This window comes from Nicotiana tabacum, chromosome 12 (assembly GCF_000715075.1).
Source record: "Nicotiana tabacum cultivar K326 chromosome 12, ASM71507v2, whole genome shotgun sequence".
NCBI lineage: Eukaryota > Viridiplantae > Streptophyta > Magnoliopsida > Solanales > Solanaceae > Nicotiana > Nicotiana tabacum.
In genome coordinates, this window is record NC_134091.1 from 114,580,471 (window position 1) to 114,597,876 (window position 17,406).

At 35.3% G+C, this 17,406-nt stretch overlaps 1 protein-coding gene and 1 long non-coding RNA gene across 3 annotated transcripts; one reads left to right on the forward strand and one right to left on the reverse strand.

Annotated features, from left to right (window-relative positions):
• Nucleotides 1-2,531: 2,531 nt before the first annotated feature.
• Nucleotides 2,532-7,533, forward strand: LOC107805245 (uncharacterized). Of its 2 annotated transcripts, XR_012697459.1 has the most exons (8): nucleotides 2,532-4,574; nucleotides 5,120-5,402; nucleotides 5,568-5,789; nucleotides 6,340-6,434; nucleotides 6,632-6,716; nucleotides 6,824-6,880; nucleotides 7,101-7,228; nucleotides 7,321-7,533. It is a non-coding gene; the product is annotated as an uncharacterized LOC107805245 (long non-coding RNA). The 2 variants fall into 2 exon arrangements; XR_012697458.1 differs by having other exon boundaries at nucleotides 7,101-7,533.
• Nucleotides 7,534-9,015: 1,482 nt separating this feature from the next.
• LOC107805246 (two-component response regulator ORR21) lies at nucleotides 9,016-16,174 on the reverse strand. The gene is made up of 6 exons (XM_016629243.2): nucleotides 15,696-16,174; nucleotides 13,007-13,159; nucleotides 12,537-12,935; nucleotides 12,368-12,444; nucleotides 10,780-11,970; nucleotides 9,016-9,360 (listed from the first exon to the last, which is right to left on the reverse strand). The coding sequence occupies exons 1-5, from the start codon at nucleotides 15,838-15,840 to the stop codon at nucleotides 10,780-10,782; spliced, it is 1,965 nt and encodes a 654-aa protein (XP_016484729.2). The 5' UTR covers nucleotides 15,841-16,174; the 3' UTR covers nucleotides 9,016-9,360.
• Between the last annotated feature and the right edge of the window lie 1,232 nt (nucleotides 16,175-17,406).

Below are 17,406 nucleotides of genomic sequence, written 5' to 3' on the forward strand. Positions count from 1 at the left end.
TTTAGTCGAGATTAAAAATTTATAATTTTCATGACACCAACAATATAAAAGATAATGTAAGACATACATATAAAAAAAAATTACATTAATAATTGTAATTTTTGTAATTTTATAAATTAAGCCTTTAAATCCTGTTAAATGTTATTCATAAGTAATACTATACTAATTATTATAGATAATAATATTTAGTAGTGATTGTATTTAGAGGCAAATATTGTTCCTTGGTAATATATAGTAATCATTACAAACAATAATATTTATTAGACTTTTTGGCATAGGTAAGTCATCTTGCCTTCCAATCCCAACTTAATGTTGTTCCCTAGAGAATAATGCATCATACCCATAGGGGTCGTTTGATACACGGACTAAATTATTTCGGAATTATAATTCCTTAACTAATTTATCCTACCAAGGAGGTGGAATAATATAATCCCAAATTTTATGGGATAAGGTGGATATCTTGTATTAAGACTGGATTAAATTTATATCATGTTTGGTTGACAATATATATTTATCCTGAAATAAATTTATACTGCCAACCAAACATGGTATAAATTTAATCTCACATCTTATTTCATCTTATCCCGCATACCAAATGACCCCTTAGGGTGTGACCCTCCTCCTAATCCTGCGTGAATGTGAAATGCATGTGTGTACCGAATTGTCCTTTAATATTTATTAGTAATTAAATTTACAGACTTCTAAAATTTTAAAATAATATTTATCTTATTTTATTATTAACACTTATTTTTTTGCCTTCTATTCCTACTTAATGTTGTTCCCCAGAGCATAATGCATCACACCTTAGGAGTACGATCCTTTTCGGGATCATGCGTGAACGTGAGATGCATTGTGCACCGAGCTACTCTTTAATATTTATTAGTAATTAGATATACAGCCTTCTAAATTTTAAAATAATATTTAACTCATTTAAGTATTAACACTTGTTTTTTTTCCTGTACTTTGTTGTCATGTAAGGTTTTTTGTCATATAAATTGATTTATGTTTTACCTATAGAGATGTAACAATAATTTTTGTTCCCCTTAAAACATGTAAAGAATTTTTGACCATACGTAATAAATTTTAAACATTATTTTTCCTTACTATATGCATATAAGTATCTAAAAATAATTATTAGAGAATTAAATTTTTATGGTATTATGATTTTTCCTTGTAAGGCAACTAAAAGAGAAACAAAGCAAACCCGAATCCTTTGGCGCAAATTCACAAAATCAAAAAACTGCCCCTTAACATGTGTATATAAGTATCTAATTTTTTTTCCATAGCGAATTAAATTTTATTGTCTTATCTATAAGTTTTTTGGCTTTCTTTTTCTTTTCTTTTTTTTTTCTAAATTACCTAACCGGCCTCTTCATTTTATCAGAGAAACTATCAAATTTCCCTTTTTTCTAGCTTGGTAACCAATTTTTTCCCCCAAGAACTCTTAGTTCTTTTATATTTTACGCCCATACATGTCAAGATGACAATACACAATATTAATCAGAACTTTCCTAGTCCTATAGAGCAACGTATTTGCTGTTCCAATGTAAAAGACGCATCATATGAAGCAAATATTTTTTGCTGTAAGGCCGACATGATCAGTTCCTTTAGATGGGCATTATACTTACTCCTATGAAACTTTTCAAAAAAGAGCATTACGTTCTTTTTTCTTGAAATCAACAATTAAGTGTAATAGAGATGATATTATTTTTTTCACCTAATCGAACTTTTAGATTTTATATAATTAGTGATTCAAATTTCATTTGTGTCGAGTCCCATCTTTACTTGGCTATTGCCAATCCAGATAATATATTAATGGTCTCATACATTCACAAATAGTAAAGAATAGAGTCTATAACCACATTAGTATTTTCCAGTTACAAAATATTCAATGATATTGAGTGGAAGATTTTTTTATTTTTTTCTTTCGAAGAAAGTGCCCAAAGAAGAAAGGAAACATCACTAAAAACTTTAATTAAGAGGTTGTTGTTCACTGCATGGCATGAAAATCATAGAGTGACGGAACGATTGCCCCGTAATATAAAAAAAATATAAGTATGAAAGGGTTTCCTTTGTAAGTGTCTCGTAAGAGTTTGTATTTAGTGTATGCAAAGTTAGTGTCAAACGGCTTTTGCAGTTGGGAGTTTTAGAATGCAGTATATGCACCCGTCTTAACCTTCGTTCTTGGCAAGTTTGGTCTTTGACTATGGTCGATTGCTGTTTGGGCGTAAGAAGAAGCAGAAGGGCACAAAGTGCAGAGAAATTAAGATTTTCAGGAGATTTGAATGTGCGTTTTCCATAAGTTACGGTATGTAACGGTAGCCGTAATTAATAGACGGAAAAAGATGATGTAATAACTTTTTAAAAGAGGTGACTATTGAATTTTTTAGTAGATCTACGTTATTTAAAAGATACAAAAAAGCAAAAAACTTGGCGTAAGAGAATGCCACATCAGCTTGCCTATGGCCTTGCATTATATTAATATATAGATTTGAAATCACTATCATTCCAAAAGCCTTCAACCTATTTTGAATCACCATCGCATACGCCTTCCAATTCGTCGTCGGAGTCACTGAAATTTATATAGACCTAGGCACTAAATCTAGGCTTCTTCCTTCGTGTCCCAGAATGCCATCTCATTCATTTGGTTAAGTTCAATCGAGCACTGACCCTTGTTTCGGCAAATCATGATATTGTTTTGGCATTTATTGTTCTGGAACTACTGTTCTTGGCAAGCTATTTGCATGTTATTTGCCTATCGCTACAGTTACCATCCGAAGAGTCTTTATTTACAATGATTGCACGCTTCAACGGGTTTTCCTTCTTCCTCTTTGGTTAAAACTTAAATGCTTCGATTATGCACACTGCTTAAGCTCATTACAACCCTTAAATTGTTCACCATAGCCTTGAGTCGTCCCAAATATTTAGTTCTTTTTATGCTCTTCTCGAACACAGATTTTTTCCTCTTCTGCTCTAGTTCATAATATACTTTAGGCACTTGTTCGACAAGTTTAAGTATTAGTTTTGTCTTCTGCTTTTAACAGTTTTAGAAAGGGTTGTACAAGCTGTGTGAAGCAATTTGTAATTTAATATTTTGACACTTGTAAGCATGAAGGATGCATTTTGCTGCAAGATCCATTCTAAGATTTTTGTGAAGCTTTAGGTGTTGAATCTGATGGTTGGGACGGACACATCCATAACCTACTTCAATATTCTCCAACAGGAACTTTCTTTTTCAGTTCTTTAATCACAAAAAGGGTGAATAGTTATTAGTTTTGTTTAGGACGAGCTAATCTTATGAATGAAACCTTATTTTATTCTATTTCAAATGGTACTCCATTAGCTCTATATCACTGACATAATGATCTTGGATAATCTTTAACTGTGCACAGGAGATTGCCAAATGAACCACAGATATGAAACAGGAAAGAGAGGCCAAGGGAAATGACCAGACATGAAACATGTCACACTTTTGTAGTATGTCAAATTGAAAGCTTAAAAAAGAGGCATCTTAGGAGGACTTGATTGTTCAATTTTTTTTTTTAACTTTTCTTTGGTGCTATACATTTATGTAGAGATTTTTCAGTATTTTTTCATCCTAGTATTTTGAATTCTTACCACTTTTTGAATAGAGGGAATGACCTGCAACGTTAGGATTGAAAAACTTTGCAGGATATCTCAATTTTCCCATTGCTGTAAATGCTAAGAAAATGAACATATATCCTACTGGATCTTTTCTGCAGGATGAATAGGATGCTTTTTAGGATGGACAAATTTAGTTTTTCAAGTGTGATCAATGCCTGTGCAAGCATTACATCAGTTGAACTTGGTGAACAGATTTTTGCAAGAGCTGTTATCATCGGCATTGAGTGTGATAAAATAATTTCTTACCTCTTTAATTGATCTTTACTGCAAGTGTGGTTATGTTACTGATGCCAGGAAGCTCTTTGACCAAATGATAAAAGCCGACGAGGTTTCATGGAATTCTATGTTGATGGGTTATGCTACAAATGGTTATGGAAGTGAAGCATTGAATCTATTCCACGAGATGAGAAGTGCAGGTGTTTTGCCAACAAATATCACATTTATTGGAGTCGTGTCTGCCTGTGATCATTGTGGTCTACTGGAAGAGAGAAAAGGTGGTTTTATTCAATGAATAATGATTACTACATTGATCCAGGGATTGAACATTACTCCTGTATGGTAGATCTTTATGCACGAACAGGATGTCTTGAAGAAGCAGTAAACCTAATTGAAAAGATGCCATTTGAGGCAGATTCAAGCATGTGGTTATCCATTTTGAGAGGATGTGTTGCTCATGGTAATAAAATACTAGGAGAGCTGGTGGTCCAATGTATTATAGAGCTTGATCCTCAGAATTCAGGTGCCTTCGTGCAATTATCAAACATATTTGCCACTTCCGAAGATTGGGAAAGATCTGCTTTAGTTCGGAGGCTGTTGATCGAAAAGAACATCCATAAGACTTCTGGTCGAAGTTGGAGTGATATGTAATAAAAAGTGCAGGGGTTCAGGTTCCCGGATAGTTATTACAGCAGCGGGAGAAGTACTGCGAGGTTAATTTCATTTTTAGCCACCCACTTTAATATCATTAAAAAGTATTAGTTGTTTGTTTCCTGGATTGTGCATCTTCTTGTAGCAATGGTTTTTTTCTAATCTTGTTGCATTATTTGCCGAGCACATCCCAGTTGAGGGGCTTTTGTGAGAATTAGCTGTTTGCATCCGAGTCAGTTGAGGTATCCAAGACTGCTTCGGTCATGCACATGGGTTGGCAGTTGTTAACAGTGTTTTCTCTGAACATTCTTGATGTTTCTAGCTGTATACCATTATTGACTTTGTTGGTAGGCTTTTATTCCTAATACTGGTTGTGTCATCCAACTATCCGTGGTGCTATTTCACATTGTTTAGGCCAGAATTTTGCAAAAATGTTTGAGATAAATTTTGAAAATGAGAATGGAGAGAAGTCTACAGTCTTGCAGAACTCTTGGGCCACCTATACGACCAGAAAGAATAGGAATATGTAGCTATTTATAAACTGGCCTTGTAGTTTTCTACTTTGGCGTTCAAGCTAATTCTCGCTTCTTTTCTGGTGTGGTGACAGATTGGTTTAGTGATCACGGGGATAATAAAGGGCTGGTCATACCTCGTATAATAGCAGCAAGTCAAGTAACTGTTACTCATGTTCCCTTCAAAGGATGCCGACATTAAACGGATCTTTGATGCTTGTGTTGCGTGGTTAAAAACTTGAATGAATCAGGTATTCTTGTTGAGGCGGACTTAAGAGAGAACTCTTACCTGGCTGGAAATATTTTCACTGGTAGAGTGAAGGGGGAATTCCTCTTAAGATGATTGAACTTGGACAAAACGGCCTTGCACTCAACCAGGTAGGAATTGTAGTTTCTGCCCTTTCTTTCTATTTGTCAGTCGTTTAGGAAAGTCAAATAGGACGAGAGAATAGAAATAATTCGTTTTTTGTTGTTAAATTTGTTATTATTGGATACCGAATTTGATGCTATATATTTACTTATGCTTTGCAATAACTTTCCCAGGTAAGAGCTGTTCGACACTACAATGCAGCCAAAACTGTTTTTTTTTTTTTGTTGCTAATCTAGTCGAATAAGTAAAAGATATCCTCGCCTCTGTCCAATAAAATCTATTTGCTGGTGGAAAACAAAAGCGAGATGCTTGCCTTAAGGTTGAAAGAACGTGGGATGAATTTGTGGAAGCACTGAACCAAAAGATATTGGTCTTGGCTCCTTGGTGGTTATGAGGTATGCATATTGGCTTGGATTATGTGATTATAAGGACGCCAATTAATCTAATCCTGACTGAATCATTAGAAAATCTCTAGAGGATCGAATCAAATCTAGATTTTCCTTGCGATCCGTGGTCCCTGTTCAAACTTCAAAAGATACTACTGGTTTCCTAGCAATTTCATAATGTGGCATGCAGAATAAATTAAAAAATTATGAATGCAAATCTCACATATCTTTTCTTTGGATGAAATGCAAATATTTCTATAATGATGAACATGCAGTTTTTTTAATTATATGATGTTATCGTACGCACACTGACAAGATGTACACGTGCACACACACACACACACAATACAGTAAGACGGACATACACGATTTCTGAGTTAATATGTGATGCAGTATGCCACAGCCCTAATAGTTCATATCTTTGTGAGATGTACTTCTGATCTTTGTTTCTCATCTTATAATAGTAGCAACCTAGTAATTTAATTCATTTGTTTTCTACAACAAAAGGAGACAGTAGGAAGTTTCTTACTTCACTAACATGCACTTGTCCTCTTATCAGATCAATAATCTTTCTTGAAGATAGTACAGAGGCTTTGAGTTGATTTGCTGGCTCTCTATGAGGAACTATTGGCTTTCCAAACATGTCGTTTCTCTGTATGTTAAATATTTTATGTATCTTCTTAATTTGATCCACCCAATGACCCCAGTACATGCTATACATCCAAATATTCAAAACTTTGGCAGTCACCAACTGATACCATTTCAGGCTTGCTACGATTTCACGCATGGAAACTGTACAACTATATTTTAGTATGGAACAACTGACTTATAACTTTGTAATGTGTTGCTAGATGGAAATGGTTTGAAAACAAGTCGCATGAGACTCGGGGCAGATGTGATTTTATTTTCGCGTTGCGAAAGAAGAGAGGGAAGAAGGTATTTTTATGGCCCTCATAATTATTCTTGCTAGTTTCTCATATTGTCCTGTTTCTAGCGATTAGCATTGCAATATTAGAAGTAAGATATTCTTTTTGTTTCTGTAGCACAACACAGTGTTAGAGTTTCGTCATATACATTTTTAAGGAGCACAAGGAAATGAGGTATTGTTGTTCCTGTGCTATGACTTCCTGGTTTCTTCTTGTTGATTTATTGGATTACGCGAACTTATTTAGAATTATTTGATTGACACTTTAAATTTTCATATTCAAAATGTTGGTTTAGCATTTCAATAAAGATAGTTTTTATAGCTGGTTCTGTATTTAGTTGTAGGAATGCCTCATTAAATTATTTAACATGATTTTTATATTTGGCAATGTGCAGATTGATTTTGTGAAGGGAGAAGAAAGTTGAAAATGTCTATTCAATCTTCAGCTGATGATTGGAAAAGAAATTCGAAAATTATAGTACAATGGTCTCCCTATGAAAGTAAAGAGGATCTTTTCCAACAGGTATTTCCTATTGGCTCTTTATGCAGTCGTAAAGGATGAATATTGTTCGTAGCAGCTGATCATTATCTTTTTTTCTATGCTTCTGCTTTCAGGCTTGCTATTATTTTTCTTTGTCTTCTCTTGTTTATGAACAGTTTCACGATGAGATTTAGTGGTTGAATTCTTAATTTAATGGATTGCAAATTGAAAGATACTTGAAGCGTCTTTTTAACTTTAGTTAGTGAATGATGGACTTGTTTACTTAATTCTGAATCTACTTTTTTGGATGTAAAAATATTTGCAGTGGAAGCAAGGGTTATTGTTGAGCAAGGGGCATTATATAAAAAGGTAGGGTAAAGGATAAAATAAGATTATTTAATAATAAGGAAAGGCAAGATGAGGGGAAAAACATAAGGTAACAACGCGACTACATCAAATCGGTCGTTCTATAAAGTGGTACTCTTCGTCGTTACGTAACGACGGATTTAATGATACGATACAATAAAATTTAAGTAACAAACAAAACAAACATTATATTTAAAATAACAATACGATTCATACAATAGGTAACAACCATCCAAACAAGCATAACTTTATTGTATTCTATTGTTAAAATAGTAGTTATTATGTACACATTTATGGTGGGATTGTTATGTTATGGAGTATCTCTTTCTCATTTTGCTCTTATTAATTTGAAGACCATATTTTACCCTTTACTCCTTTTTGGTCCTGTCCTTAACCTTTATTCAATTAGATGGATGGATAAGTTTAACTTTCTGGTTTGTTTGGTCACTGAGAGACTTTAAGCCTTGATGAATCCAAATCAAATCACAGCACTAGTAGAATGTCTGAATTTAATCTTGAAATTTCTTGAGATGGTAAACTTGCATACTGCAATATAGTACTTCATTATAGATTTAAATAGTACTATATACAAGTTGCTGAAACTTTCTATGCCAAGAAAAGCTTTGAATCAAAGTTTGATGAAGTAACTCCGGGTCAAATGGTTTTTTTCTCAGAATATATGCCCAATACCCAAATGCCTTCAATTTTCTAAAAGATATTCAGTTAAATCGTCCAAGCTCAGGTGTTTTTCTTTAGGATTAGGAGTCTCCTTAATTCTGTGCAAGCTAGGACATTGTCAATGCCAATATCTCTCTCTTTTTTTCTTACTTTTCGCTTGTCTATATTTCTTGATTACCATAGCAATTGCTTTATCGTGTTATAATAAAGAGATTATAGTTTATTAACCAAAAAAAATGGTTCTCTCATTTTTTGTTTTGGTAAGTGAAGTATTTTATTTACCAATAATCTTTATAAGGTATAGCACACGTTATCAGAATGTGCTAACGACTCAAAAGTACGGAGCCACTTTGTATTATAATCAAGACAACTAGTTTCGCCTCTCTTTCACAATGTGTAAAGTGCATGTTAATTGACCATATGTGATACATTTTCGTATTAAAGAAAAAAATCATTATTACTTTGGTACAACATACTTACGAGACAATATTTTTATTCTTATGGCTATCAACACAAAAACCAAGTTTCCGCTACTTGGAGCCATATTGGAAATGATAGTAGGTAGTTTATAAATGATTGCAATTCAGCTATCACGTTGCAGCAAATGTAAAGCTCTATCGATAGTATTCAGCATTCTGTAATAAATTTCAAAGAAAATAGTCTCCTATGCCCACTTACAGCAAAGGTAATAATGCATGCATTTCATTTTTATAATGGACGTTTTAGTTATCTGCAAAAGCTTAACTACCAAAATTACAAGACTAATGTTGAACAACTGCACAATGACAAAGGGGCGTTACAATCAAGGGGATACTTTTAGTCTGTTGAAATTCTTAACACAAATTTATTCCTAATAAGTAGTGGAAAGGGAAAAATGTTGCAGAAGAATACATGCAACTTTTCCAAAATATTGCACTGCATTCACATTCATTTCCTAAAATATTAGATTGATAAATACACAGGCAAATAGCCTTTACCTACATTTCTGCAATCAAGGGCATTGCAATTAATGGATTTCGGCACTATAGGTGAAACTGTAAAATAAATATAAGATCTTGCAGACATTTACTGGCAGAACTAAATGTTATGATTCATGGGGAACTTGAGACCTTCCCCGACAAATGGCAAACCTGCGGAACATCAAACTAAAATTAGCTATTTGCCAACGTTATAATATAAGCACGTGCGCATACGAGATCCAAAACCATAGTACATAATAATCATCATCATCACAATACTCAACGATCTTATTCCAGAGGGATTGAGGCCAAAACGTGGCTTGAAAGCTCCTAACAGTGAAATGTCAACTTCTACCATCCTCTAGTGGACGACATGCATAACCACAATGACCATGAAAACTAAAATATGGAAGTATGTGAGACATTTCAAAAGGAGGCAGTAAAGTCATCCCTATGACCAAGTGTATTATCGTAAATTGGGAAGGTTGCTCAATATGTATGAGGGGATCAATGCGCATATCATAAATATGAGAAAATGGGATAATGGCAAGGTAAATCTGAAGCAATCCACAGATAACTACTTATTTCTCAAATCATGTTCAATGAGTTGTATTTTTTCTTTTCTTTTGGGTGAGGGGGTGGGGCTTGAAGGGGAGAGAAGAGAGAAAACCTACGAAGACCAATTGGTTAATAGCGAGTGACTCATAAATAAAGTTAGTGCATAAGCATCCTATCAAAGCAAAACAAATAGTTTGTTCAACACGAAGGACCAAGACCCAGTTACAGCTGATAGTTGGACAACAAAATTGGCCTGGCACAAATTGACACCCCCTCTATCCAAAATGAGTGACGCAGTCTGAAGTACAAGAGCAAAAGCATCTCTTTCTCTCTTCCTTTTTTTCCTTTTTGGGTGGGGTGGGGGGTATAAGTAGTACAAGGGCTAAAGACCTAAGTTTAACTGTGAAATCTAACTTCGATTGCTTAATTCCTTTAAATAAGACTTAATATCAAAAAAGCTAAATAGATATTACCCATAAATCAAAATTCTTAATAATGAAATAACTTTTAAGTGTATCAAAATATTGATGCGAAAAAGAAATCAGTTTTACCAGCAAATAGTAATAGTGACATATAAAAGAGGACAAATGGAGCACTTAGACAGCGAGAACTGTTATCACACTAAAGCAAGGGTTATCCTCTAGTTTATACATTCATAATATAAACTGACAAGACAATCTGATTTTTAACAATGGAATTACTTTATTTTTAACAATGGAGTTACTTTTAAGTGCATGAAAATATTGCAGCAAAAAAGGAACCCGTTTGACATATAAAAGAGGACAAATGGAGCATTAGGCAATGAGATACTGTTATCCCACTGGGTTACCCTTTTGTTTGCACAATCATAGTATAAACTGACAAGTCAATATGATTCTTCATTTATTTTTTGGAGAAGGCAACAGTAAAGTGGATATGATTTTTAATTCCTTATCAAAAAGAAACTAAAATAAAGCCTTTTATGTGATAACCATTCATCTTTTGACATTAAAGACAAACTATAAATAAAGGTGATAGAAGGTGTAGTTTTACCTAGTCGCTGAAGACACTCATAAGATCACCAGATGGAAAGTTTTGAAAAAGAGCTGGTCCAACTTTAGCATTTTCCATGATATTCATGTTAGCCTCCTGCTTAACTTTAGTGTCCTCAGTATAAACTTTTGCAGTACTGAAATTGCACATTGGCGAATCAGACTCGTCTACAGCAAAACGACTGGGAATGGAGGCAGCTTTACCAACTCCAGAATTTCTCGTAGGTCCCTGGTCAAGAATCTGGCTTGATTTACTATTACATGAAACTGGAAACCCCAGATGGTTAGTAACAAAGCCTGGCAGTTGTTTAGAAGCACCAAATGCCAAGCTAGAGTTATGAAGCTGCAGACCAACACTATTGTCAGCATGAACAGAGCATGATGAGACTGAAGGAGAGAAAGAAGCTGCAGTGGAGAGCCTGTTTAAGCCACATGCTGGTTTGAGTTCCCTGTCTAACACTTGCACCACACCTGATGAATTATTTGACTGTGGCGAGAGAACGCTATAATCAATTATTGAAGATTTACTCAGACTGCAGGCCTGGCTGATGGAGCCAGAACTATCTCCCACTTGGAAATTATCTGGCGATTGATAAGGCAATACAAGGCAAGAAGGTTTCACATTAATTAAATGGTTGGCCTCAGAAAGACCAGATTGTTTCTGTTGCTGTTCCAGCTGCTGCTGCTTTTGCCATTGTTGCTGATGTTGCATCATTGCCATTAACATGTTGCTGTCTGGAGCAGCTAGCCCAGTGAGATTGCTGCTAGGAACCATACATATATTTTTTGCTCGCCAGGATCCAAATCCTGAATGAACATCCTCAGCAGACATCATAGGTTGAGAAAGAAGTTTAGGATTAGAAATGCTGGGAGGGCATTTCATCAGAGGCTGACCATAGGCCACAACATGATCAACAGGTATGCACTTTGCTTGCTGCAGGGATGCTTGTAGGAGATCCGGCTGCTCTACTGATGGTAAAACCAGGTTACCAGTCGATCGACCTAAAAGCTCGGCATGAAGAGCTGTCAAAGTTTCAGGAGGAATTTGACCAGAGGCTGCCAGTGCTTGAATGTCAAATCTCCCTAGTGAACCAAGTTTTGGATTCTGTTCTATTGGCCCACAGTAGGTACTGGGGAAGCCACCCTGTTGCTGAGCTACTCCACTTAGCCTCTTCAAATACAGCCTAAATTTCTGCATATTTGTCAACAGAAAGAGTTACAACATTCTACAGTTCAAACAAGACATCGATCACCAGAAAGTCAAAAACAGCATGCGTCCTAACACAGATAATTGATCACACAGCACCATGACATGCCCACAAGGACTTGAAAGGACTATGACACAAGGTTTATGGGTGACTAAAACAAACACTATTTGAGGACACGATACTTCATATTTAGGTTTATGGGTGATAAAACACAAAAGCTACATGATGTAGATTCGTCTTGGTGAATTAGGAAGATATGGGCCTTTTAGTTCCAAGTATCTAGCATCTTTACCTGATTTTCCTGAAAAGGCAACCAGAACACTTGCATTAGGTGAAAAAAGGGGTACATTGACAACCTATAACATGCATAGAGATTCGAACCTGCAGATGGCTTGCCACATTTTCTCTTGTCAAACCAGGAACATTCATCAGTTCAAGGATTCTCTTAGGTACAGCCTCTGCAAAGGAAGAAGGGAAGCAAATTAAAAACATAAATAAGAAAGAATATGACCTGAGCTAACTGAAAAAGTCAAATAGTCGAAGTTCATACTATCAATCCCAAGTTGGTTGACGGCACTAACAAATTGCTGATGAAGCTCCACTGACCAGACTACACGTGGCTTTTTTGCAGTAGTTGGGTCATCATTTTCCATTTCCGTTTCATCTTCTTCTTTTGCATCTCTTTTCTTTTTCTGTGGTTTTAGCACTCCATCTGCTCCTTCAATTACAGAAGAAGCACATTCAGCATCATCATTTCCTCGTTTATGCCGATCATTATCATCCAAGCTACCAGAATATTCAGGCTCTTTACTGAAGCTACATTTTTTCCTAACAACATGCTGCCAGATATTCTTTAGCTCCTCGTCACGTATAGGCTTAATCAAATAATCACAAGCCCCATGTTGAACTCCTCTCATGACGAGGTTGGTTCTTCCGTCACCTGACATCACTGTAGAACAACAAAATGTTTAGTTTACAGATGAAGCATCGCGTTGCCACAGCAGGAGAAGCATCACTTACTTATTACTGGAAGGTCCATCTCCAACCCAACAAGCTCAAGAAGTTTAAAACCATCCATATCAGGCATATGAACATCACTCAGTACAACATCAAAAGACCCCCTCCTTTCCCGTAATAGGTTTAATGCCACCGTAGCTTGGGTACAAGTGGTAACTGCAAGCAATTAAAAAAAGAGTCAATGTATTAGATGAAAGGTGCAAAATTAGATTTTATTTTTATAATCAATAAGATGATATAACAAATCCAAAGCTGCAGCTGTCATGGCTCTACATAATTCTGCCATTTAGTCCATGAATTTCAGTAAGGTAGGAAGAGTAAATGCCACTAAAGAAAACAAGGATATCGTATTAAGAGAGTAGGGAAGAAGCGCAATCTTCTAACTCCCACTTCCCTTTGTTCTAGTAACACCTAGGAAAAATCAAACTCACCTGATCAAAGAGCGAGTTCAAGTCAAGGCAACACCCCCCCCCCCCCCCCTCCGTGCACCCAACACCCCCAAAAAAAAAAATTAGTACCTAATGAGAACCAAATTTTAAAGGAGGCAGTACATAAAAATAGCCAATCATTCTTCATTGCTATGAACAATTTGAATGAATTGAGCCCCATTGAAGTGTAATCATTGGGAGCATTCATATAGCAGACCCTAATGTTGTTTGGGATTAGGACAGTTGATTGATTGATTGAAACTTAGAAACATATAATGTATAGATAACGACGTCACGAATGCCAAAAGTCTAAAACTAGCTGAACTCGAAAGTAACTTTAGTTCAAGTGAAGGCGAAAACTTCATGGTCCGAAAAGAGAGAAAATAAGAAGGAAAAAAACTCACAACTGAAATGATGGACTTGAAAGCATCTGCTCATGAATTCACAACTAAATTTTGGAACATATAAAATAATAAAATCAATTAGTAAAAAAGCATGGCCTGTAGGCCCAGTCACAAGCTCGGATAAAGGAGGAGAGTATGTTAGATTGTCCAACATAAAAGAAGTTCAGCAATGAGTAATCCTCTTAGCACTAATGGGTCGTTTGGTTCACTTACTAGTTATATAAAAATTATAATATAGGGATAAGTTATACAACGAGTAATAATGCAGGAATATTTTCTACAACCAAGAAGTCCATTGTGAGTTAGCTGATCCAACCCCAGTTATGCACGTAGTTCCTAAGTTCAAGGGAGTCCCAACCCTATACCTGCTCCCACTTATATCCCAAGCTTCAGTCAGTGACATAATTCGACCTTGTGGCGTGCTCCTAACTCATACTTCAGGCATTGAGTCCTTATCATTGAACCAAAGTCGTGGGGTCAATAATGTAAAAATCATTATGAAGTGAATGGTAATGCATTATTATATGGTGAACAATAATGCATGGAATGTTATGCAAGGATTCCCTGCTTTAAGGGCATTTTTGCCTTTAGATACTTAAGACTTATCCACTGTTTTAAAAGGCGTTTTCGGGGCGAGCCCCGGGGCGATGATGTGGAGCGAAAGTTTCAAGAGGCGTACGCCCAACAATTTGGGGCGTACGCCCGGGCGTTCGAGACGCGTTTTTTTAGTGAGGAGTAAGCTCCAGAGACTTTTTCAAATTAAAACAAAATTTGTTGAATAAGTCCTTCATATAATACCCAAATTCTCAAAAGTCAGTTTGGTAATTACTCAAAAGGTTTAAAAAGGAACTCAAAAGGTTTAAATTTAAAAGTCAAGACCTTTTTTATTGATTGAAACCCTAATTCAGGGTCTTTCCCAATTTTTTATCTTGTCTGCTAGTCTGCTAATATCCCCAAAAACAACGAATATTTAATTTTTTTTACAAATACAAAGAGAACTACATTCTCCTTCATAGCAGCAAGTTCAATGTTCAAATTGCAGGTTAATCATACTTTTTGTTCCTCCGTATATAAAACTTTATTCTTTTAGACTCAAATTACTTGTGCTTGTAAGTAGCGAACAATAGATTGTTTTGATTAGTTTTTTTGTGGGGATGGAGCATATATATATATTTCACATATTTATAGTTTTCTTCAATTTTTATGCAATTTTACCTGTTTATAAATATTTACTGTCATTATATTATTTTATAAAATATTAAAAATTAAATACCTATGGGGCTTACGCCGCGTGCCTCGGGGCTTACGCCTCGCTGAGACATATGTAAAACGTCTCGGCCTTACACCCACGCCTTTTAAAACACTGGTCTTATCCATGTTTGCTAATACAAGTATTCTTATTCCACATCCTCTTTTTTTTTACCATGGTGGTAACTAGACCAGCTTGGATGCGCTTCGACTATTCCACTAGGTATTTTTGTTCCACATTCTATCTCGTGAATAATACATAGATTCACTCACAAAATATGCTTGTACTAAGTTAAAAACCGCCAACCAAATGATACAATGTTTTGCCAAGATTATCTTTTTCTTATGTAACCAACCAAATATTGCATTAAGTTATACACACCGTCGGTGTAAGGACCTTTTACTCTATTAGGCCAGCCAACAAATATCTACTGATAAGCCACCCTAAAATGTGAGATTAGTAATCTTGAGAATAAGATAGTTTACCTGCTACAACAGGTAAAGATGACCTCCTAACGTTAACATGCACACAATAACTTCATGCGTAAAATAAAAGAAATTACAAATAAACGAACCCACAATTGAAATGAAGGGGGATTTGAGGGAACACACCAGAATACTTGCATTTGCGAAGCATTTGCTCAAGAATTCTGAGGCAAACGATGTCGTCATCAACCACAAGAACTCTTAACCCTACTGGAAACTTATCTGTAGCTTCCGACTTACACGTGGCACCGTCGCCACTCATACTTGCCATTGAAAACCAACAAAATGACAAAACCCACCTTCACAGAACAGCTAAATTACAGAATTGCCACTGAACTGCTACCATTTGATAAGTGATCCACTTGTGAAGAAAAAGGGTTAGATCCAGAGCGGAGCTGAGGTATAATTGTACAGAGAGTAAGGGAAGGTGAAATTAGGTTTTAATTATTGAGAAATGTGAAGAAGAAGAAGGGCAGCTGGGGTTTGGGGTTGGGGTGGGGGTTTTAATGGGGAGGGGGGTGGGTGAAAGAGGAAGGAAGTCATAGGGAAGGATAAGTGTATCGCGAGAGACACGCAGAAAGGAAACTGCACAAGACTTTTTTCTTTTCTTTTTTATTGTTTTTGCTTTTATTATTATACAGAAAATTAAAATGGAAAAGATTTTTCTAAAAAATAAAATAGAGAGAAAAAAAAGTTTAAGTCATGTACTAGGTCCAGAGGCGCATCTAGAATTTAATAGTTATGGGTTCCTGTAACAACCTCAAATAAATTTTCAATAGTAATTGGGTTCATATTCAAATATTTATAAATATTTAGTAAATATTTGAAACATATTTACACTGTTTGGGCAAAAACTATTGGGTTCACGTGAACCCGTAGGTCGCAAGCTGACAAGGTCATTATACAAAAATTTTTTACACTATCAGGTCACTCAGTGAATATCTACAAATAAGTTTCTTAAAATATAAATATATAACTTGTTATAGTATATGTTAGTGTGTGTGTATATATATATATATATATATATATATATATATATATATATATTACCTATATTTGATTAATATTGTATATACAAGATTAAAAAAATTGGTGTAAAAATACCCTTAAAAATGGACAAGAATCAAAAATACTCATCTGCTATGAGAAAGTATCACATATAAACTCCGTTATACTTTTAGTCTATTTTTACCCTTTCGATTATAAAACTGGTGCAAAAATACCCCTTAGTTAGAATCCTCCGACATGAACTATTCCCACGTGGCTTGACATTTGGTTGAGTTGGACGGCACGTGGCATTGCCACTTCACTATCCCAGCCTACCCACTTCTTCCACAAAATCTCCGTCTTCACCCAATCGCCACCATTTTAGTAGTTCAGTTTATGGCAGTTAATTGAAGAACCGATCTTTACTTCAACCTTTAAGCAATGAATTGCCATCTTTATCTATGTATGTACCATAAATAAGACCTCTAAGGAGCTACGGCATTTATCCCTATCAACCAAAATGAAATAAGCTGAGTAAAGAAGGTTTTGCTACAAAATTGCTTATTTTGCTTCAGTACAGTTATAGCCCTCCGTATCCATGGAAAATCCAGCTGAAAATTACAAAACAAACGTGGGCATTTGTCTAATGAATCATTCTAATAAAAAGGTCTCTTTTTATTTACATTTATAGAGTGATCGATGTATATGTTTAATTTGTTTTCTCTTTGATTCAACTATTTTTAGTTTTAATTTATATTCTGCGGATTTTGGGTGGTTCAAAGCTTGATATTTCCAGTGGTTGGTAAATTGTGAAAAATTCGATTGGGTTTGGTGCATTCTTTTTTGTTTT